This window comes from Phoenix dactylifera, chromosome 10 (assembly GCF_009389715.1).
Source record: "Phoenix dactylifera cultivar Barhee BC4 chromosome 10, palm_55x_up_171113_PBpolish2nd_filt_p, whole genome shotgun sequence".
NCBI classification, from domain to species: domain Eukaryota; kingdom Viridiplantae; phylum Streptophyta; class Magnoliopsida; order Arecales; family Arecaceae; genus Phoenix; species Phoenix dactylifera.
Window position 1 is genome coordinate 663,611 of NC_052401.1, and position 23,348 is coordinate 686,958.

Below are 23,348 nucleotides of genomic sequence, written 5' to 3' on the forward strand. Positions count from 1 at the left end.
TGGTAATCAAGGAGGAGGTCATGGCGGTTGAGGACGACCATACTGTGATATTTAATACCGTGCATGCATGTTATATTATGATAGATGTGATTGGGCATAATTCTCACTTAATAGTAGCGTTGACGGGTCCACGACGTTGGTTTCTTTTTCCCCGGTGAATTAATTTTATCCCACTGTCCCCGTTTAACAGACTTGGAGACCTCTGAATGGAATAAATAAAGGCAACGGTGTTTCCAAGTGCTAACTGCCGCACTGATTGAGAGCTTGAGACCAGGAGCTATATGTAACAGAAAACAGCAAGTTCCAGTGAATCCAATCCTGTCACATAATCCTACACATGGTGGGACCATGGCTTATTCCCATACTTTTGGGTGCTGAGTTGGCTGTTCCCTATTACCTCCATGGAACCAAAGCTCCCGCTGAGCCAATTAGTTTGTGTCACGAATTTTACTACACTCATTATTGCACTTCATTTGTCTTTGCCACCATCGTTTTCCTCTATAAATATAGCTTCCATGATTCCATCTTAGCTTAATTCCATGCCCTCCACGCATTGGCAGAAAAATGGCTACCATCACCACAACCATTTCATCTCTTCTTTTTGGCATGCTCCTCCCATCCCTCTTCCTCCCCACTTGCGGCCTAACTAATGCAAAAACCCAGGCCCATTTCTCCAAACCAGCCCACATGAAGCTAAGGCAGAAGGTAAGCCACCTCCACTTCTTCTTCCATGACGTAGTGAGCGGCCGCAAGGCGACGGCGGTGCCGGTCACCGATCCAGTCATGCCTTTGCCATCGAGCTTCGGCAAGATCGTCATGATGGATGATTTGCTGACGGAGGGGCCGGAGCCGACTTCGAAACCCGTGGGCCGGGCTTAGGGGATGTATGCATTTGCGGCCCAGCAGGAGCTGGGCCTGCTCATGGTCATGAACTTGGTGTTCACAGAGGGGAAGTACAACGGCAGCGTGCTCACCGTGCTCGGACGGAACCGGTGCTTCACCGGGTACGGGAGATGCCGGTGGTCGGAGGGAGCGGGCTGTTCCGATTCGCCCGGGGCTATGCTTAGGCCCAAACCCACTGGTTGGATCCCAACACGGGGGATGCCATTGTTGAGTACAATGCTTACGTGCTGCACTACTGAACTGAACCTAATAGTTGAAGTGCCGCTTGAAGAAATAATTAGCTGTAGGTCTTCTTCTTTTCATTTTTGAGTGTTGATCTTTAAGCAGACCGGTGTCTTTATTTGATACTTTTCTTCCTCGGTAGATGCTGAGGCTCCTTTTCACTGTGGGCTCGTTTGGTTCGCAGGAAAACGAGGGGGGAAAGTGTGGTCAACGGGAAAGTAATGAAATGCCTCTTGTTTGGTTGGAGTTTTCAAAGGAGAGAGATGGGAAAGTTGTATTCCCATGGGAATATGATTCCCACATTTCATGGAAAAGTCTTTCCCATGAGAAACATGGGAAAGTTACTTTCCCATGAGGTGGAAATCACTCCTTTTTTATTTTTTCCCAAAAAAACCCTTTAGCATTAAAGAGGCATTAAAGACCTAATTTTTATTAAGGGCATAATAGGAATTATACATAACTTTCCTAGGAAAGTGGATGGTCAACCAAACATAAGCATTTTGGAAATTTTAGTCACTTTCCCATGGTTAACCAAACATGTCAAAAGTACTTTCCTAGGTATCCTCTTCCTAGGAATCTGATTCCCAGGAATCATATTCCTAGGAGAGAAAATACTTCCCGCGAACCAAACGAGCCCTGTGTCTTTGTGGGAGTTACCTTCAGTTGGATTGGATTCATAACATAACAGTTTGTTTTATCCCTCGGACGGTACCGCCTTTTTGTTTGCATGGACGGCTTGTCAGTTGTCGCTGAGCAGTGAAACAAAAGACGAAGTATTGGTGGCCGTGTGAGACCTACCTGGTTCACAAGGGCGTCTCCACCGAGTCCGGATGCTACTGAATTACACCCCGTGGCCAAATGATCCAGATGGTGAGGAATTCATAGAAAGATTTGTCACGCCCCGGCCAGATTCCGCGCATGATATGGCCATACTATCGAAGAGTACGGCCCACGATAACACGAAGCCAAACGTTTCATTTAGTTTTCAAATCCATCTCAAATATAATAGAATAAATATGAATCCAATTTCATTATTTATTAAATAAAAACCAATATTAATTCAAAGCTTCTAAATCCAAACATAAATACTAAGCCTATAATCCTTAATATTCAGAAAATCATTAACTATAAATTTGTAGTCAATTTAAAATACTAAAATTTTTCTACAAAATTGTCAAGCGTGCTAGCACCAACTCCACGTCTAGACCATCTTCTGTCCCTACTGATCCTATTCACCTAGCGAGAGAAAAATAAAATAAAGGTATACGAGCGACACAGCTCAATGAGTAAACCTTTCACTACCTTACTAGATCAAGCATAAGTTTTTCATGCTAATGCATCATTGAAGAAAAATAACAGGTATTCCAAAATAATCATTTCATAACATAGTATATTAAAAACAGGTTATATAGCAAATCATGCATGAACAAATCATCCATCTTTCATCAATAATTTCATAAATCGTTTTTCATGTTATGTAATCCTATCACGAAATTCAAAATATTGCTCACATATATTTGTGTTATGGTCACTATAACCTGTAACAGGGTTGTCTTCGTAATCGACAAGATTTAAAAGTTCATATTTGTCACCAACTTTAATCCATTAACAGAAGGCCGTTTTCGTTGGATGCTAGCTCTAAGACGTCGATTGAAATTCATGATCAGATTATATGATAAAACACTTATTTTTTTCTTAAAACATACACATAAAAAAGTGAAAAATACTAAATGATATGATCTGATTCATAACAGAGCTATTTTCATTAGAATATTAATGAAAATTTATTTCATAATAAAGCCTGATTTTCATGATACAAATGCTAATCCAAAATTTTAAGAAAAGTGTGATATTTTCACAAGCAGATTTTATGCATGAAAGACATGATTATAAAAAGTACAAGATCTACTTACAGTTCAAAAACTAGTAAGAAGTATAAGATTTACTTACCTGTTTCGCCTTAAGCCGTCAAACTTCACTAGGTGATTCAGTCAACCCTATTAACAACATTAAAAGCGAGATTAATTTCCATTTGAAATAAATAAGAAAGGAGAGAGAGAGAGAGTTGGTCGAGTGACAGTGTTCGATGGTTCCGGATGGTTTAGGACCGAGCGACTCGATCAACAAATCATAGGGCATAAACTCGATCAAGGCTTAGATTAGCCAACATGGTTCATCAATGAAGGTTTTAAGGACATTCAACAAGGCTAGGATGATCAGTCCAGTAGGTAGCCCGGGCACCAGAGTAGAACTGTGCCCTTTACAAGGTTAACTCGGGTTCGTAGATCAAGTCAACAGGACCCGATACTGGGTTCCTTGGACATTCTAGAGAGAGAAAGTGAAGAGAGAAAGTAGAGAGGAGAGAGAAGGTGGAGAGAGAAAGTGGAGAGAGAGGAAAGAGAAGGTAGAGAGAAAGTGGAGAGAGGAGAGGGAAGGTAGAGAGAGAAAGTGGAAAAAGAAAGTGGAGAGAGAGAGAAAATGAGAGAGGATAGCTCTCTTTCTCTCTCTCATCCTCTTCTCTTCTTTTTCTTCCCTTGTTCTTTTCTTCTTTCTTCTCCCATTGCAACAACAAAGAAAAGAGGGGTGGCTGATGATGGTGACTGCAACAGTTCGGCGGTAGTGGCAATGGCGGTGGCGATGGCCAGCGGCGGCGGCTGATTGGTGAGGAAATCCAAAAAAAAGATCCAAAAATAGGGGAATCAGACTCTCCTTGACTTCCAGCCATTGGCTGCTCACCGACTGTAGGGTGTTGCCCACAATAACACAAAGCCCATAATAACAATATTCTTTCATATAACATGATAAAATTTGTCCAACTTATATCTAAATCAAATATTTGAATATTGAAAACTACAACCCAAACTTTATAGTCATCGCTACTTCTATGACAGCTTGTAACTATGCTTTAAGCTTTATTTTTTCAACCTTCATTCATTTATTCTTTTCCACTCCTAGCAACTTTATTTATCTTAAAAAAATATAAAGAGACAAATGAGCTTTGGAGTTCAGTAAGTAACTATGCACCATCTTACCAGATCAAGTATGAGTTTTTCCATGTCAATATATCATTTAAAGAAAATAAGAGACAATCCAAAATAAGCATTCATAACACATATATTAAAACAAGTCAAAAAGGAACTCATGCATGCATAAATCATTTATTTTCCACAAACATGCTTCAAGTTTATTTTGCAAATAAATGCATAAATTATTCTTCTAACATTTAGCTTCAAAATCTTGCTCGCAGATATTCGCGCTACGGTCACTATAACCCATAATATGGCTATTTTCGTAATCGACAAGATTTTATAGTTTACATTCGTTACTAACTTTAACCCATTGGCTGAGGGCCGTTTTCTTTAGATGCTAGCTCTAAGGTGTCGATTGGCCTCCATTTTTAGAGGCAGTCATAGTTATCTAAGAGCTTATAAAATATTTCACAAATAATACTTTAATAAGTAGGTTGAAAATGTTAAATGACATCGCAAAACTTTAAATAATTATGCCATATATGAAATTTTACATAACCATAAGTCATTTACTATTAAGTATTCTAATTATGCCACATATATCATTTTCATGCAATTTTTCATAAATCATATGTAGATCATTTACAACAAAGTACTCAGTAAAGATGCTATTTGACCAAAAATATGGATTATTTTCAACCGTATGCTTGGGTTTAAACTTTTAAAAAAAATGCAAGATCAATCATATCAAATATAATTCATAATTTTTCTTACTAAAAATTAATCAATTATTTAAAATTAATAAGATTTATGCCAAAATTATTTACCTCTGTTCGTTCAAAAATTTTTAGATTCAGTTGGATAGCTCTGCTGCACAAAATTGTTTAAAATAAATTACTTGCTATTTACCTTTTTAAAAAAAACAATTCGAAATGAATTTGGGCCGGCTTCAAGTTCTGATTGGGTAAGTCGGATTTGGATATACAAATCTAGTAAAGAGAGAATGCTTGCACCAAGGATGGACATTTCTCTCTCCCCCTCCCCCTTTTTTTTTTCTCCTTTTCTCTTTTCTTCTTCCTCTTTCTTCTTTTCTTCTTTTCTTTTCTTCTTTTCTTCTCCTTCATCGCCCTCCCCTCTTTTCTTCCCCGTGAAACTGGAGGGGGAAGGGCGAGAGCCCACCCCACCTAAGACAGAGAAGGGGAAGGAGGCCTCTAGCCCGACGGTGGCGCGGCCGAGGGCCGGCGGGCGGTAGGGTGGAACCACCAGATATGCTCTCCCCCCTTCTCTTCTTCTTCTTCTTTTTCTTCTTCTTCTTCTTCTTTTTCCTTATTCCGGCGGCCCTTTGCCGGATTCCAGCCATTGTCGATCGATCGGAAGGAGGGGGAGACAAGAGAAGGAAATGCGAAGGGTATGGAAGGCCTTACCTTGCTCCGATGAGGCGTTGCACCTCGACCCCGGCGGCACAAGCGAGGGCACAGTCAGCTCAAGCAGGAGAAGGGACGAAGATGGAGGAGGAATAAGAAGATGGATGGAGGTGGAGTGGAATCGAGGGTTTTTTAAGCCCCAGAGAGGGAGTGTAGCGATCGGCCGTTCGTCAGTTACAACCGTCTAACGGCCGCGGCGGTTGGGCCTGCCGACTTTGGGCTAAGTCAGGCCCAGTTGGCTTGATTCTTACAGACTGTGTAAGCCCAAACCTCCGCGAGAGGACTGCGAATACTGAAGCAAAAGACTGAATCTTCCATGAAATCTATCACATTGAATGCTGTGACGACGACACAACAACAACAGCTATGGTAACTCTTAAATAAAAAGCATGGATGCAAGGAAAATGTTTTGAAAACTAATCCGGCCATGGGTCGGCACCTCCAACTAGAGTACAGCAAATAATACAAGTCTAATTATCCCAATTGGTGTAATGTTAATTGGACCACTTTATGGGACGAGTCCCGTTCGACAGATGCTATATCACATCAGTTAATTTCAAAAAAATAATAATATTTAATTATCTTTTGTAGGTCCTTGCTAATTATCAATTATGTTCTATTTAGATGCCCCCATGCAGCTCAGGTGTGGGGTAGGATCATGAACTCACCGCAGGTAGTGACTTAAGTAGAGGACTTCTTAAGCCAGCTGAAGGGAGCTCGGTGGCGACCAAGCACTCTGGAGTTGGATATTAGATGTGCCTATGTGGCCTATCATATAAGGCTAGACAGAAATACCCAAATTTTTCAGGGTAGAAGTATGCACTCGAAGACAGTGGCGGGTAGGGCTGTACTTCACCCCTACCCCCTTGCTTTTTCAAGGTTGATTTTGATGGCAGTATCGTTGACAATAGAGAAAGAGGTGGAGTGGGCTTTGTGATCAGGGATCATGAGTCTAAGCTCATTGCGGCCGACATGTCTTCGATGAATCAGTCAGTGGTGCAGAGTTGAGAGCTGCATGGGAGGACATTGTCTTTGCCAAATGGGTCTTAGGGGCGACTTGTATTCAGCTTGAGGGCGACGCGGCCATAGTGATTGATTGGATTTATAAGAGTGTTGATAGGGACAGACGTTCGAATTGGCATATGCTTTGTTGGATATATGTAAGATTGTGAGTGGGCTGATGGCATTCCGAGCTACCCAATGTCTATCGGAAGGCAAACAGTGTTGCCTCCTATGCGGCGCACTACTCAGAAGAATTTTGTTGGGAGGGCACGGACGCTGCTCCCCCACCCCTTCGTTAGGAATAAAATTTGTTTCCTTTTGCTTCATTATTGGTAGTCTTATTCAAGTCTATATAAAACATTTTTTGTCTAGATTCTCTTTCTTAAAATGTGGTTAATACTTGGAGGTTTTGTTAAGGTACGGATTTTCGCACCGACGCATGAATAGATTTTTAAGAGATTCGTTTTAACTGCAAACATATGAACCAATTTGGAAAGGCCACGACGTTCCAGGAGACCACTCGGACCACCTACTCTGGGATTATGGAGTTGTAAGAGGTAATCAGCTTTTGTAGCTTTGTTGTGGGTGCTCTTGGAGACTGCCATGACCGAAATCTGGAGGTATCACTGGTCCCTCTTGCTCTCACCTACACCTACCCTTAATGAGCCCGTCCCACAAGAGATGCATTGGCCTCTCTCCAATCACATATGTTGCTACCGAAAGCAACATTATTTGTAGGTTCTGATAGCCCGTTTGCAGCAACATAAGGTTTCATCTAATAAATTTAGCTAGGATATGTTATTTAAATTTCTTAACAATATATAAGTATCCAAAATCTATCTAGTTCGTAGAAAAAATGGTACTAATCATCTACCCAAAGGACAACCAATGATCTAAAATTATATTTCCCAAAATAGAGAGGACCGAACATATGTTCTAGCCTTTCAGGCACGCACCCCCTTGAATCGAAACATTGGCAAACTAGATTTCACCCTCACGAAAAAAAAAAAAAAAAGAAGCAGAACAGGAGCCTACCGCAAGTACTACTACTTTTATGCGAACCCTCCCGTGCAAGCTATAACAGCCCTAATAATGATATAGCGGTTGCCACCTAAAGTAGGTTTGGGGAAAAAAGTAGCAGGATTTGACCCCCAAAAAAAAGTAGTAGGTTTGAAAAAGCTGTCCACATGTAAAGAATTTTACGATTACTTTGCTCTCGTTCCAACTTTTTATTTTTCTGAGCAATGATTCCACTCTCCATGGCCTGTAGCATTGAGTAGAGCCAGGGGACACCGACAATGACATCCATTGAATGAAAAAGAAAAGAGCCAAAACCAAAACCACATCATGAAGATCACCTTGCAACCAACGCCATGGAGAGGACACAAACTAAATCAGAAAACCAACCTCTAAATCAGTAGTGCATGACGAAAACATTGTACTCCACCACAGCATCACCAGTCTTAAGATTGAAGGTGTGCGTCCGGGCCTGGGCATAACCCTGGGCCAACCGAAAAAGCCCACTTCCCCCGATCACCGGCATCTCCCTCACCTTCGACAATGCCGTATACCGGCCCAATATGGTAACCGTGCTACCATTGTACTTGCCGTCGGTGAAGGCAAAGTTCATGGACATCAGCAGGCCCGCCTCCTCCTTGGACGCGAAACAATAGAAACCCTGGGCCCGGCCCACTAGCTTTGAAGTGGCCTCAGGGCCAACGGTCAGCGCGTCGTCGATCATGACCAACGTGCCGAACGAGGTCGCCGACTTGTTGGCCGAGGCCGCCTGGGCCACCCTGACGGTGCTCGGATCCGGCCCGCTCACGACGTCGTGCAAGAATAGCCGCAGGTGGCTCAGCTTCTGGCGCACCGGCGGCGTCGCCGGCTTTTGACTCTGGAGGAAACTGTAGTGTTCTCCATCCTTGGCTGAGGAGGGAGTGATGGTGCTGAATAAGAGAAGAAGAATGGCGATCGAAAAGAGTTTGCCCATGAGAACCTTCACACACACACACACACACACACACACACACACACACACACACACAGAGAGAGAGAGAGAGAGAGAGAGAGAGAGAGAGAGAGAGAGAATGGTGAGAATGGGATGGGAGTTTGGGTTTTGGTGTGATGAGTGTATGTGTCTGAGCCCTTGGTGGTTATTTATGGGGACCGTCAGGCGTCAGGTGGGGGTGGGGACTGGTGGAGGAAAATTTTATTTAATGGGTCTGCTTCCCGTTATTTTGTCTATTTAAAAGCGCCTGGTTTGGTTGGGGTGAAACTTTCCCCATGATCTTTACCTGAGGAAGGGCATGGCTTGGGAGTTGGGAATGCAAGTAACACTTCGATTGTTTTTTTCTCTAAAATAAATATTTCGTACCCTTCAAATACGGCCATATCCAAAAATAAAATAAAATAAAATAAAAAATAGTAGAGTACTCTAGGCAGCTTTTTTTTTTTTTTACCCACAGGACATTTTTGGAGTGGTTGGCATAGAAGGCTCACTTCTATTAACTACCGGCTAAAATAAGAATAAAAAAACACTGAATTTTTTTTAAAAAAAATGTCAAGAAGTATACTTTTGACTTGGTATTAGGTAAGATGGGTCTCAAATTGGTAATCTGGTCATAAATCAAGTCTGAACTTTTAAGTTAATCTTTCCTTGTATGAAACCAATTAATCTGATTGAGAGCCATAGTCTTTGGAGCTCTGGAGGATCAAGTATAGGCCTATTTTGCACCAATAATACATGACTTCTTAGGAAGACAATGGAGACAGCATTTTGCCATTAACTTGGAAGATTTTCTGATGGTATGAATTCTTATACTTAAATCAAGCCTAAATTAGATCCTTTAGGCATATCAGCATTTCGTACATGGCCCACTCAGCTACCTTTCGAAAGCTTAAATTCTAGACAAAGCTAGCTTTCCTGAGAAAGTCGATCGACATGACTTGGTTGCCCAACGAATATAAGTATGGAGCAAGAATCGGAGTCCTTCCATAGTAAAATGGTTTAAAGGTTTGTCTTTTTTCTGAAGGGTAATGGAGGAAGTGAATTGCTTTCCCCAGATTTATTGAGATGGTAATAAAAGAAGACAAAGCTTGTAGATATATACAGAGTTAAGGCATGAGAAGAATAGGAGGGCAGAGGGTAGCCTGCTCCTTTCAGTCTGCATCAAGGGTAACAAGTGGTTCAATAGCAATCTATAGCTGTCAAGTAACCTCGGTGCACAGATTTCCCCAGAGCTAAAAACACTGAAGAGTTTTTGTATAAGACCGAAGCCAATGAAGAAGATTTTCTGACAAAAATTCAAAAAATATATTCACTCCGGACCTGACAATGTATATTCACATTGTAGTAGGGGAAGAAAATCCTGCAGCTGTTGATGAAATTGTAACAAGAGTTAGTAGTGAATTTACCATCATTTGTGAGTTCCTTTAGAGGTCATCATCTGACATGTTCCTCATTTCAGTTTTTGGACCCAATAATAGGTCAATATTGAATACTAGGCTTGATGTCTCAGAATTGATGGCATCCAATAGGAATGTTTATCATTCATCTTATCAAAACAAAAATCATAATAACGATTTCCTTGTCGGAACAAAGTAGTTTGAAACTTTAAAAATCCAACACATATGTCCAGCATACTATATTTTTTAAGTTTTCAAAATATCATGAAATTATGCTCTAAATAAAACTTAATAATTTTTTGCTTACAAAATAGTCTTTATAATTTTTTTTAAGAAGGAAAGGAAGTGATTACAGCCCTATCAACCATACAAATCCAAAGTGCTCCAAGATACGACTCTCTCCTGAGTTATGGCTCTTGCTAGGTATGGCTAATGCAAAAATCTACTAGATCATTCAAATTGCTGAAGTTAATTACCCAAAAGTTATAGAATTCTGTATTTTTTTTTATATTTGATTAGCCAAGCAATATGTTAAATTAAGGAGGAGGACTTTCTCATCTTTCCTTCTGTATCATAGAATTTCCATGTGGTTCGTCTCATAAGAGAAAACAGCTGAGCCATTGACACATGCTTTCATAACTAAAAAATGTAACTAGCAAAATCATTCAGCTGGTGTGCTGTTTTTGTATTTGCGCCGTGAATTGTGGCAAAATAATGGAAGCAAAGAAGAATGTGAATGGTGGGAGAGACAGTTGAGTGAATTTTTTGGGTGGTTTTTCTGAGTTACCATGGCATTATGTAACAGCTTAAGACCTCACCCAAAATAGCGTCAGGTTAAAAGTTTAAATCCATTCAAATCTAATTACAAGCATTACGATCGGCCGATGGTCAGCCTCAATGAGCCTTTGCTGCAATGTTCCCTAGTCCACATGAGTTATAGGCTGGATTTACTCTGATACTATTTGTAACAACCTTTGATTTCATCCAAAATAGTTAGCTCGAAGGTATTTTTTAGATTTTATATACATGTATAAATACCCAAGATCTCTTGGGCAAATAATTGATATGGAACTAAACACATGCCCACGGATCTCCCACATTATTCTTTTGCATTTGTTAGTGGTCCCTGCTACTCTTCGTCCACAATAATTGGGACCCAAAACGAGTAGAAAATGGGTCACCTAGAAAAGATTAAAGTAGAACCTGACTTGGCTTAAACGCGCGTGCACTGCGTGGGGCTCTGCGTACATCTTCCACATTACTGGGAGCGAGAGAGAGGAGAAGCCGCAGCTTTGGGAGTGCTACCATCCTTGTTATTCCTTGGTTGAATAGTACCAGTTTTATTTTACCCTTTTTTTGTTTTCTATTATCTTTAAACTCAAGCAATTATACATCAATTCAGCAACACCATCACCCTCCTATTTTCTCGAGATCAATTTTAATAGGACCGTGATGAAAAAAAAAGGGTGCATTTGTGGAGCAGACTATATTATATGAAGTGCTAAGTGCACCGCCAGTTGCAGACGGTGTTAGAATTTTTGATACTACAATTCCAATGGTGGAGTTACATGCAGCTTGAAAAGATCTAAATTATGTTATATATACATTAAGGGTTTCACAGGTTTATTTAGACGAAGACTCTATAACAATTATTAGATATCTTTCTAATTCACCTCCTACTGACAGAAGACTTTTTCCATTGGATTGTTGGCGATGATGCATTCACTACTATAAATTGAGATTTCACATATTTATAGAGAAGCTAATAGTGCAACTGATCGGATGACATTTTATGTGGCAAATTATATGAGATCTACATTATAGGTTTTTTCAACAGATCTTCCTATTTAATTTTGTAATATTTTATTTTTCATTCCCATGGATGTATTTATGCTCAATTAACTTAAATCATCCGATTTATTGAAAAAAAAAGGTTGATTATCACCCGTGAGACGTAACCTCATGATACTACAATCTTTCTCTTGCCCGACTAATTCTAGCAATCAATGGTTACAGTTTGGTGTTTAGTTTAAATGTTGGCATCAAACATCATGGCACCTTCATGGGATGTGAGACATAACTAGTTGATGGTTTGTATTGGTTATTTCAATCTGGTAGATATATTTTAAGTGCATATAATGTGAGTGCCTCATCATAAAAGAAAAGAGATCTCCTCTATAACACTTAAGAGTTGTGTTTGATACTCCAATATGCCAAATTCCAGGCACAAAATCTTGCTTTGAATCAACTCTCGAATGCTTGGTTATACTTGCCTTCAAAGCAAGCCGCACCTTTGGGTGCCAAAATTTGCCACTTAAGATATTTAACCTTCGGACATAATAAATAACACGAACTATTACATGTATGATGACTCCTTTGAATTCCCAAATGGCCTTATTCCACCATGTAATGATTTCACCCAAGAAAATAAAAAAAATGATTTTGTACCCACAGAACATTAATTTTGTACGATCCTAAAGTAATAAAAATGCCGGAAGGTAGGGTGGGGAGGTTTCTCCCAAACATTCTCAACCTTCAATTGTTTTATGCTTCCTTTAGACTCTCTCTGATTTCTTTTTCATCGTGCTGCTTTTCAAAGTTCTCTCCCGAACACTCTCTTCCTCATCTAAGCAGAAGTCCCCGCATGAGAGTCCTTTAAAGCGTGGTAGCTAAGCAAAGTCAAATATGGATTCTTTAAACACCGTAGTTGAGAAATTTGTATTAAAAATATGATTTAAATTACATATATTGTTCATAGCACTAGTGTGCTTTATATTCAAATTGAACTCATAGATATAGTAAAATATATAATAAAATTTTATGGTTATGAGAAAGATACTAGAGGCCAAATATAGTATAATACAATAACAAAATTTTATGATTTGATATAAATACTAAATTTGAATATAACAATGAGACTCCATAATTTTTAGAGATTGATCTAAGTTGATATATCAAGATTATGCATGCAATATGCAATAACTATGATATCTAATACCGTACATACTATAATAGACGAGATTGTACTTGATTCTGGCAACTGTAATATATCAGAAGGCACTGTAAGTCTGGTAATCAAGGAGGAGGTCATGGCGGTTGAGGACGACCATACTATGATATTTAATATCGTGCATGCATGTTATATTATGATAGATGTGATTGTGCATAATTTTCACTTAATAGTAGCGTTGACGGGTCCACGACGTTGGTTTCTTTTTCCCCGGTGAATTAATTTTATCCCACTGTCCCCGTTTAACAGACTTGGAGACCTCTGAATGGAATAAATAAAGGCAACGGTGTTTCCAAGTGCTAACTGCCGCACTGATTGAGAGCTTGAGACCAGGAGCTATATGTAACAGAAAACAGCAAGTTCCAGTGAATCCAATCCTGTCACATAATCCTACACATGGTGGGACCATGGCTTATTCCCATACTTTTGGGTGCTGAGTTGGCTGTTCCCTATTACCTCCATGGAACCAAAGCTCCCGCTGAGCCAATTAGTTTGTGTCACGAATTTTACTACACTCATTATTGCACTTCATTTGTCTTTGCCACCATCGTTTTCCTCTATAAATATAGCTTCCATGATTCCATCTTAGCTTAATTCCATGCCCTCCACGCATTGGCAGAAAAATGGCTACCATCACCACAACCATTTCATCTCTTCTTTTTGGCATGCTCCTCCCATCCCTCTTCCTCCCCACTTGCGGCCTAACTAATGCAAAAACCCAGGCCCATTTCTCCAAACCAGCCCACATGAAGCTAAGGCAGAAGGTAAGCCACCTCCACTTCTTCTTCCATGACGTAGTGAGCGGCCGCAAGGCGACGGCGGTGCCGGTCACCGATCCAGTCATGCCTTTGCCATCGAGCTTCGGCAAGATCGTCATGATGGATGATTTGCTGACGGAGGGGCCGGAGCCGACTTCGAAACCCGTGGGCCGGGCTTAGGGGATGTATGCATTTGCGGCCCAGCAGGAGCTGGGCCTGCTCATGGTCATGAACTTGGTGTTCACAGAGGGGAAGTACAACGGCAGCGTGCTCACCGTGCTCGGACGGAACCGGTGCTTCACCGGGTACGGGAGATGCCGGTGGTCGGAGGGAGCGGGCTGTTCCGATTCGCCCGGGGCTATGCTCAGGCCCAAACCCACTGGTTGGATCCCAACACGGGGGATGCCATTGTTGAGTACAATGCTTACGTGCTGCACTACTGAACTGAACCTAATAGTTGAAGTGCCGCTTGAAGAAATAATTAGCTGTAGGTCTTCTTCTTTTCATTTTTGAGTGTTGATCTTTAAGCAGACCGGTGTCTTTATTTGATACTTTTCTTCCTCGGTAGATGCTGAGGCTCCTTTTCACTGTGTCTTTGTGGGAGTTACCTTCAGTTGGATTGGATTCATAACATAACAGTTTGTTTTATCCCTCGGTCGGTACCGCCTTTTTGTTTGCATGGACGGCTTGTCAGTTGTCGCTGAGCAGTGAAACAAAAGACGAAGTATTGGTGGCCGTGTGAGACCTACCTGGTTCACAAGGGCGTCTCCACCGAGTCCGGATGCTACTGAATTACACCCCGTGGCCAAATGATCCAGATGGTGAGGAATTCATAGAAAGATTTGTCACGCCCCGGCTAGATTCCGCGCGTGATATGGCCATACTATCGAAGAGTACGGCCCACGATAACACGAAGCCAAACGTTTCATTTAGTTTTCAAATTCATCTCAAATATAATAGAATAAATATGAATCCAATTTCATTATTTATTAAATAAAAACCAATATTAATTCAAAGCTTCTAAATCCAAACATAAATACTAAGCCTATAATCCTTAATATTCAGAAAATCATTAACTATAAATTTGTAGTCAATTTAAAATACTAAAATTTTTCTACAAAATTGTCAAGCGTGCTAGCACCAACTCCACGTCTAGACCATCTTCTGTCCCTACTGATCCTATTCATCTAGCGAGAGAAAAATAAAAATAAAGGTATACGAGCGACACAGCTCAATGAGTAAACCTTTCACTATCTTACTAGATCAAGCATAAGTTTTTCATGCTAATGCATCATTGAAGAAAAATAACAGGTATTCCAAAATAATCATTTCATACATAGTATATTAAAAACAGGTTATATAGCAAATCATGCATGAACAAATCATCCATCTTTCATCAATAATTTCATAAATCGTTTTTCATGTTATGTAATCCTATCACGAAATTCAAAATATTGCTCACATATATTTGTGTTATGGTCACTATAACCTGTAACAGGGTTGTCTTCGTAATCGACAAGATTTTATAGTTCATATTTGTCACCAACTTTAATCCATTAGCAGAAGGCCGTTTTCGTTGGATGCTAGCTCCAAGGCGTCGATTGAAATTCATGATCAGATTATATGATAAAACACTTATTTTTTTCTTAAAACATACACATAAAAAATGAAAAATACTAAATGATATGATCAGATTCATAACAGAGCTATTTTCATTAGAATATTAATGAAACTTTATTTCATAATAAAGCCTGATTTTCATGATACAAATGCTAATCCAAAATTTTAAGAAAAGTGTGATATTTTCACAAGCAGATTTTATGCATGAAAGACATGATTATAAAAAGTACAAGATCTACTAGATCTTACAGTTCAAAAACTAGTAAGAAGTATAAAATTTACTTACCTGTTTCGCCTTAAGCCGTCAAACTTCACTAGGTGATTCAGTCAACCCTATTAACAATATTAAAAGCGAGATTAATTTCCATTTGAAATAAATAAGAAAGGAGAGAGAGAGAGAGAGAGTTGGTCGAGTGACAGTGTTCGATGGTTCCGGATGGTTTAGGACCGAGCAACTCGATCAACAAATCATAGGGCATAAACTCGATCAAGGCTTAGATTAGCCAACATGGTTCATCAATGAAGGTTTTAAGGACATTCAACAAGGCTAGGATGATCAGTCCAGTAGGTAGCCCGGGCACCAGAGCAGAACTGTGCCCTTTACAAGGTTAACTCGGGTTCGTAGATCAAGTCAACACGACCCGATACTGGGTTCCTTGGACATTCTAGAGAGAGAAAGTAGAGAGGAGAGAGAAGGTGGAGAGAGAAAGTGGAGAGAGGAAAGAGAAGGTAGAGAGAAAGTGGAGAGAGGAGAGGGAAGGTAGAGAGAGAAAGTGGAAAAAGAAAGTGGAGAGAGAGAGAAAATGAGAGAGGATAGCTCTCTTTCTCTCTCTCATCCTCTTCTCTTCTTTTTCTTCCCTTGTTCTTTTCTTCTTTCTTCTCCCATTGCAACAACAAAGAAAAGAGGGGTGGCTGATGATGGTGACTGCAACAGTTCGGCGGTAGTGGCAATGGCGGTGGCTATGGCCAGCGGCGGCGGCTGATTGGTGAGGAAATCCAAAAAAAAGATCCAAAAATAAGGGAATCAGACTCTCCTTGACTTCCAGCCATTGGCTGCTCACCGACTGTAGGGTGTTGCCCACAATAACACAAAGCCCATAATAACAATATTCTTTCATATAACATGATAAAATTTGTCCAACTTGTATCTAAATCAAATATTTGAATATTGAAAACTACAACCCAAAATTTATAGTCATCGCTACTTCTATGACAGCTTGTAACTATGCTTTAAGCTTTATTTTTTCAACCTTCATTCATTTATTCTTTTCCGCTCCTAGCAACTTTATTTATCTTAAAAAAATATAAAGAGACAAATGAGCTTTGGAGTTCAGTAAGTAACTATGCACCATCTTACCAGATCAAGTATGGGTTTTTCCATGTCAATATATCATTTAAAGAAAATAAGAGACAATCCAAAATAAGCATTCATAACACATATATTAAAACAAGTCAAAAAGGAACTCATGCATGCATAAATCATTTATTTTCCACAAACATGCTTCAAGTTCATTTTGCAAATAAATGCATAAATTATTCTTCTAACATTTAGCTTCAAAATCTTGCTCGCAGATATTCACGCTATGGTCACTATAACCCATAATATGGCTGTTTTCGTAATCGACAAGATTTTATAGTTTACATTCGTTACTAACTTTAACCCATTGGCTGAGGGCCGTTTTCTTTAGATGCTAGCTCTAAGGTGTCGATTGGCCTCCATTTCTAGAGGCAGTCATAGTTATCTGAGAGCTTATAAAATATTTCACAAATAATACTTTAATAAGTAGGTTGAAAATGTTAAATGGCATCGCAAAACTTTAAATAATTATGCCATATATGAAATTTTACATAACCATAAGTCATTTACTATTAAGTATTCTAATTATGCCACATATATCATTTTTATGCAATTTTTCATAAATCATATGTAGATCATTTACAACAAAGTATTCAGTAAAGATGCTATTTGACCAAAAATATGGATTATTTTCAACCGTATGCTTGGGTTTAAACTTTTAAAAAAATGCAAGATCAATCATATCAAATATAATTCATAATTTTTCTTACTAAAAATTAATCAATAATTTAAAATTAATAAGATTTATGCCAAAATTATTTACCTCTGTTCGTCCAAAAATTTTTAGATTCAGTTGGATAGCTCCGCTGCACAAAACTGTTTAAAATAAATTACTTGCTATTTACCTTTTTAAAAAAAACAATTCGAAATGAATTTGAGCCGGCTTCAAGTTCTGATTGGGTAAGCCGGATTTGGATATACAAATCTAGTAAAGAGAGAATGCTTGCACCAAGGATGGACATTTCTCTCTCTCCCTCCCCCCCCCCCCCCCCCCCCCCCCCCCTTTTTTTTTTTTCTCCTTTTTCTCTTTTCTTCTTCCTCTTTTCTTCTTTTCTTCTTTCCTTTTCTTCTTTTCTTCTCCTTCATCGCCCTCCCCTCTTTTCTTCCCCGTGAAACTGGAGGGGGAAGGGCGAGAGCCCACCCCACCTAAGACAGAGAAGGGGAAGGAGGCCTCTAGCCCGACGGTGGCGCGGCCGAGGGCCGGCGGGCGGTAGGGTGGAACCACCAGATATGCTCTCCCCCCTTCTCTTCTTCTTCTTCTTTTTCTTCTTCTTCTTCTTCTTTTTCCTTATTCCGGCGGCCCTTTGCCGGATTCCAGCCATTGTCGATCGATCGGAAGGAGGGGGAGACAAGAGAAGGAAATGCGAAGGGTATGGAAGGCCTTACCTTGCTCCGATGAGGCGTTGCACCTCGACCCCGGCGGCACAAGCGAGGGCACAGTCAGCTCAAGCAGGAGAAGGGACGAAGATGGAGGAGGAATAAGAAGATGGATGGAGGTGGAGTGGAATCGAGGGTTTTTTAAGCCCCAGAGAGGGAGGGTAACGATCGGCCGTTCGTCAGTTACAACCGTCTAACGGCCGCGGCGGTTGGGCCTGCCGACTTTGGGCTAAGTCAGGCCCAGTTGGCTTGATTCTTACAGACTGTGTAAGCCCAAACCTCCGCGAGAGGACTGCGAATACTGAAGCAAAAGACTGAATCTTCCATGAAATCTATCACATTGAATGCTGTGACGACGACACAACAACAACAGCTATGGTAACTCTTAAATAAAAAGCATGGATGCAAGGAAAATGTTTTGAAAACTAATCCGGCCATGGGTCGGCACCTCCAACTAGAGTACAGCAAATAATACAAGTCTAATTATCCCAATTGGTGTAATGTTAATTGGACCACTTTATGGGACGAGTCCCATTCGACAGATGCTATATCACATCAGTTAATTTCAAAAAAATAATAATATTTAATTATCTTTTGTAGGTCCTTGCTAATTATCAATTATGTTCTATTTAGATGCCCCCATGCAGCTTAGGTGTGGGGTAGGATCATGAACTCACCGCAGGTAGTGACTTAAGTAGAGGACTTCTTAAGCCAGCTGAAGGGAGCTCGGTGGCGACCAAGCACTCTGGAGTGGAATATTAGATGTGCCTATGTGGCCTATCATATAAGGCTAGACTAAAATACCCAAATTTTTGAGGGTAGAAGTATGCACTCGAGGATAGTGGCGGGCAGGGCTTTACTTCACCCCTATCTCCTTGCTTTCTCAAGGTTGACTTTGATGGCAGTATCGTTGACAATAGAGATAGAGGTGGAGTGGGCTTTGTGATCAGGGATCATGAGTCTAAGCTCATTACGGCCGGCATGTCTTCGATGAATCAGTCAATGGTGCAGAGCTGAGAGCTGTATGGGAGGACATTGTTTTTGCCAAATGGGTCCTAGGGGCGACTTGTATTCAGCTTGAGGGCGATGCGGCCATGGTGATTGATTGGATTCAGAAGAGTGTTGATAGGCACAGACATTCGGATAGGCATCTGCTTTGTTAGATATATGTAAGATTGTGAGTGGGCTGATGGCATTCCGAGCTACCCATATCTATCGGAAGGCAAACAGTGTTGCCTCCTATGCGGCGCACCACTCAGAAGAATTTTGTTGGGAGGGCACGGACGCTGCTCCCTCACCCCTTCGTCGACTTTTGGTTTTTGACTCTTACAAGTGCACTCATATGCGTATGGTATGGTTTGCCGTTGTATCATAAAAATAAAAAAAAAAGGAAGTAGTTGCTATCTTGTTTTCTTGTTATTCTTGTCGTCGTCGTTGTTGTTTGCTGCTGTTATGAATAAAATTTGTTTCCTTTTGCTTCATTATTGGTAGTCTTATTCAAGTCTATATAAAACATTTTTTGTCTAGATTCTCTCTCTTAAAATGTGGTTAATACTTGGAGATTTTGTTAAGGTACGGATTTTCGCACCGACACATGAATAGATTTTTAAGAAATTCGTTTTAACTGCAAACATATGAACCAATTTGGAAAGGCCACGACGTTCCAGGAGACCACTCGGACCACCTAGTCTGGGATTATGGAGTTGTAAGAGGTAATCAGCTTTTGTAGCTTTGTTGTGGGTGCTCTTGGAGACTGCCATGACCGAAATGTGGAGGTATCACTGGTCCCTCTTGCTCTCACCTACCCTTAATGAGCCCGTCCCACAAGAGATGCATTGGCCTCTCTCCAATCACATATGTTGCTACCGAAAGCAACATTATTTGTAGGTTCTGATAGCCCGTTTGCAGCAACATAAGGTTTCATCTAATAAATTTAGCTAGGATATGTTATTTGAATTTCTTAATAATATATAAGTATCCAAAATCTATCTAGTTCGTAGAAAAAATAGTACTAATCATCTACCCAAAGGACAACCAATGATCTAAAATTATATTTCCCAAAATAGAGAGGACCGAACATATGTTCTAGCCTTTCAGGCACGCACCCCCTTGAATCGAAACATTGGCAAACTAGATTTCACCCTCACGAAAAAAAAAAAAAAGAAGCAGAACAGGAGCCTACCGCAAGTACTACTACTTTTATGCGAACCCTCCTGTGCAAGCTATAACAGCCTAATAATGATATAGCGGTTGCTACCTAAAGTAGGTTTGGGGAAAAAAGTAGCAGGATTTGACCCAAAAAAAAGTAGTAGGTTTGAAAAAGCTGTCCACATGTAAAGAATTTTACGATTACTTTGCTCTCGTTCCAACTTTTTATTTTTCTGAGCAATGATTCCACTCTCCATGGCCTGTAGCATTGAGTAGAGCCAGGGGACACCGACAATGACATCCATTGAATGAAAAAGAAAAGAGCCAAAACCAAAACCACATCATGAAGATCACCTTGCAACCAACGCCATTGAGAGGACACAAACTAAATCAGAAAACCAACCTCTAAATCAGTAGTGCATGACGAAAACATTGTACTCCACCACAGCATCACCAGTCTTAAGATTGAAGGTGTGCGTCCGGGCCTGGGCATAACCCTGGGCCAACCGGAAAAGCCCACTTCCCCCGATCACCGGCATCTCGATCACCTCCGAGGACACCGTATTCCGGCCCAATATGATCACCGTGCTTCCATTGTACTTGCCTTCGGTGAAGGCAAAGTTCATGGACATCAGCAGGCCTATCTCCTCCTTGGATGCCAGCGCGTAGAAACCCTGGGCCCGGCCCACTAGCTTTGAAGTGAGCTCAGGGCCAACGGTCAGCGCGTCGTCGATCATGACCAACGTGCCGAATCTTGTCGCCGACTGGTTGGCCGAGGCCGCCTGGGCCACCCTAACGGCGCTCGGATCCGGCCCGCTCACGACGTCGTGCAAGAATAGCCGCAGGTGGCTCAGCTTCTGGCGCACCGGCGGCGTCGCCGGCTTTTGACTCTGGAGGAAACTGTAGCGTTCTCCATCCTTGGCTGAGGAGGGAGTGATGGTGCTGATGAATAAGAGAAGAAGAATGGAGATCGAAAAGAGTTTGCCCATGAGAACCTTCACACACACACACACACACACACACACACACACACACAGAGAGAGAGAGAGAGAGAGAGAGAGAGAGAGAGAGAGAGAGAGAGAGAGAGTGGTGAGAATGGGATGGGAGTTTGGGTTTTGGTGTGATGAGTGTATGTGTCTGAGCCCTTGGTGGTTATTTATGGGGACCGTCAAGTGGGGGTGGGGACTGGTGGAGGAAAATTTTATTTAATGGGTCTGCTTCCCGTTCTTTTTTTTTTTTTTTTTTTGGTCAAAACGGCAATTCATATAGCTCTAACGTGAGTACATCCTGCCTAATCAGAAGAAAGTAAAAAATACAAATGTGGCGGTAACTCCACTGTGGACGTCCAGTGGAGCTCCCCAGAATGTCGTGCAACATGGGAGGCGACCCAGTCAGCAGCCCTGTTCGCCTCCCGGAAAATGTGCACGGCCTGAAACTCGTCATCTCCCTCGCCAGTCTGCGGGTCTCCCGAATGAGCGGATGTCCGTCTCCATACCTATCAGCACCCCGGATCCAATCTATGACAATGGAGGAATCCCCCTCAAGGTACAGCCGGCTAGCCCCAAGCACCCGCCGCGCATAGGACATGCCCGCCCAAGCAGCCCACAACTCTGCCGCAACGACCGTGAGCCCCGTCGTGCCCCAGCCTCCTGCTGCCACCATACTCCCAAAATGGTCCCGGATAACAAATCCAGCCCCTCCCGACCTCCTGTCCGTCGCCACACTACCATCAAAATTCACTTTAAGATAACCAGGGGGTGGGGGTACCCAAGACACAATGGCAAACCTGGGCGCTAAAACAGCACTGCGGGTATCCCAGATGTCCCTAGTCATCCCAAGTGAAGACTCGCCAAAGCAAGAGAAAACCTCCCCAGCCTGAAGCACAGCTCTCTCTGCCACCATCCTCGCCGAGAGCCTCCTGCCCTCGAACAAACAGGCATTCCGGTCCAACCAGATATGGTAGGCCAGGTATGCCCTAATAATGCCCTCCTCCACCAACCTAGGGCTCCGAACCGAAGCCCGCAGTAACTGTATGAAATCCTGTGTCGTCCCTACGGAGTGAGGAACAGGCGCTGGCGAAGACCTCCATATCTCTCGAGCCCTGGGGCACTGCAAAAGCACATGCTGAATGGTCTCCTCCATGTCCGGACACACCACACACTCCTGAGGAACCCTCATGCCCCGCCTGACTAGCACACTCCTGGTGGGAAGGCAGCCCCAGGCCACCTTCCAGATGAATAGCGCCACCCGTGGATGAATCCGCATCCTCCAAATCCAGCCTCCCTCCATCCGTCTAGGTGACTCTCTACTGAAGAGGGCGTATAGATCCCTCGCTCGCACCTGTGATCGGCCCGACGGCACCCATACCAACCTGTCTGACTCCCCCTGAGAAGGCACCGGAAGACCCAAAATCGTCGCAGCCAGCTGCGCCCCAAACACCTCACGTACCAGCCCCTCCCTCCAACCGCCCTCGTCTGGATCCAACAGGTCACTGACCCTCCGGCCCGCAAGACGCACCGAGTCCACCAAGGTCGGCATACGACTGATCGGCACTGCAGTCACCCAACAATCCTCCAAGACATCAACGGAGCGACCATCACCTATAGCCCATCTGATCTCCGGTAGAACCCTCCCAGCTCTGGCGCACATCTCCCGCCATACCAGAGAGTGGCGGCGCCCAGCTCTCACACCAGCAACCAAAGCCCCATACTTGGCCCTCATCAGAGAGGACCACATACTATCAGGCTCCAAGACATACCTCGCAGCATGACGAGCCACTAAAGCCTCCCTCCGTACCAACAGTGACTGCACCCCCAAACCTCCATATCTAGTAGGCTGGCACACCACCTCCCAAGCCAACAGATGAATACCGCCCCTGCCACCTTGCCTCCCCCAGATGAAATTCCTAACCAGCTGCTCAATGGACCTCAAAACTGACACTGGAATAAAAGCATGGGAAAGCAAATAAATGGGAATCGAAGAGAGTACCGACCGAGCCAAAGTGACCCTCCCCATCATGGATAATGAGTGCATCTGCCAGCCCTCCATCCTCTGTCTGACAGTAGCCTCCAGGAAGGAGCAATCACTCCCACGCAGACGCCGGCCTGATAGCGGGATCCCCAAGTATCTCATCACACCACCATGCTCCCCCAC

General features: G+C 42.1%; 2 protein-coding genes and 2 pseudogenes across 2 annotated transcripts; 2 read left to right on the top strand and 2 right to left on the bottom strand.

Moving 5' to 3' along the window:
- Positions 1–225: 225 nt before the first annotated feature.
- LOC103719966 lies at positions 226–1,142 on the top strand (annotated as a pseudogene).
- A 6,568-nt stretch (positions 1,143–7,710) lies between these two features.
- On the bottom strand, positions 7,711–8,658 carry LOC120112107 (dirigent protein 22-like). The gene has a single exon (XM_039130690.1). The coding sequence runs from the start codon at positions 8,508–8,510 to the stop codon at positions 7,935–7,937; it is 576 nt and encodes a 191-aa protein (XP_038986618.1). The 5' UTR covers positions 8,511–8,658; the 3' UTR covers positions 7,711–7,934.
- Positions 8,659–13,219: 4,561 nt separating this feature from the next.
- Positions 13,220–14,556, top strand: LOC120112248 (annotated as a pseudogene).
- Positions 14,557–20,381: 5,825 nt separating this feature from the next.
- Positions 20,382–21,333, bottom strand: LOC120112108 (dirigent protein 22-like). The gene has a single exon (XM_039130691.1). The coding sequence runs from the start codon at positions 21,182–21,184 to the stop codon at positions 20,606–20,608; it is 579 nt and encodes a 192-aa protein (XP_038986619.1). The 5' UTR covers positions 21,185–21,333; the 3' UTR covers positions 20,382–20,605.
- Between the last annotated feature and the right edge of the window lie 2,015 nt (positions 21,334–23,348).

Coding starts and splice junctions, on each gene's coding strand:
- LOC120112107 (XM_039130690.1), bottom strand. CDS start 8,510: ATGGGCAAACTCTTTTCGATCGCCATTCTTCTTCTCTTATTCAGCACC.
- LOC120112108 (XM_039130691.1), bottom strand. CDS start 21,184: ATGGGCAAACTCTTTTCGATCTCCATTCTTCTTCTCTTATTCATCAGC.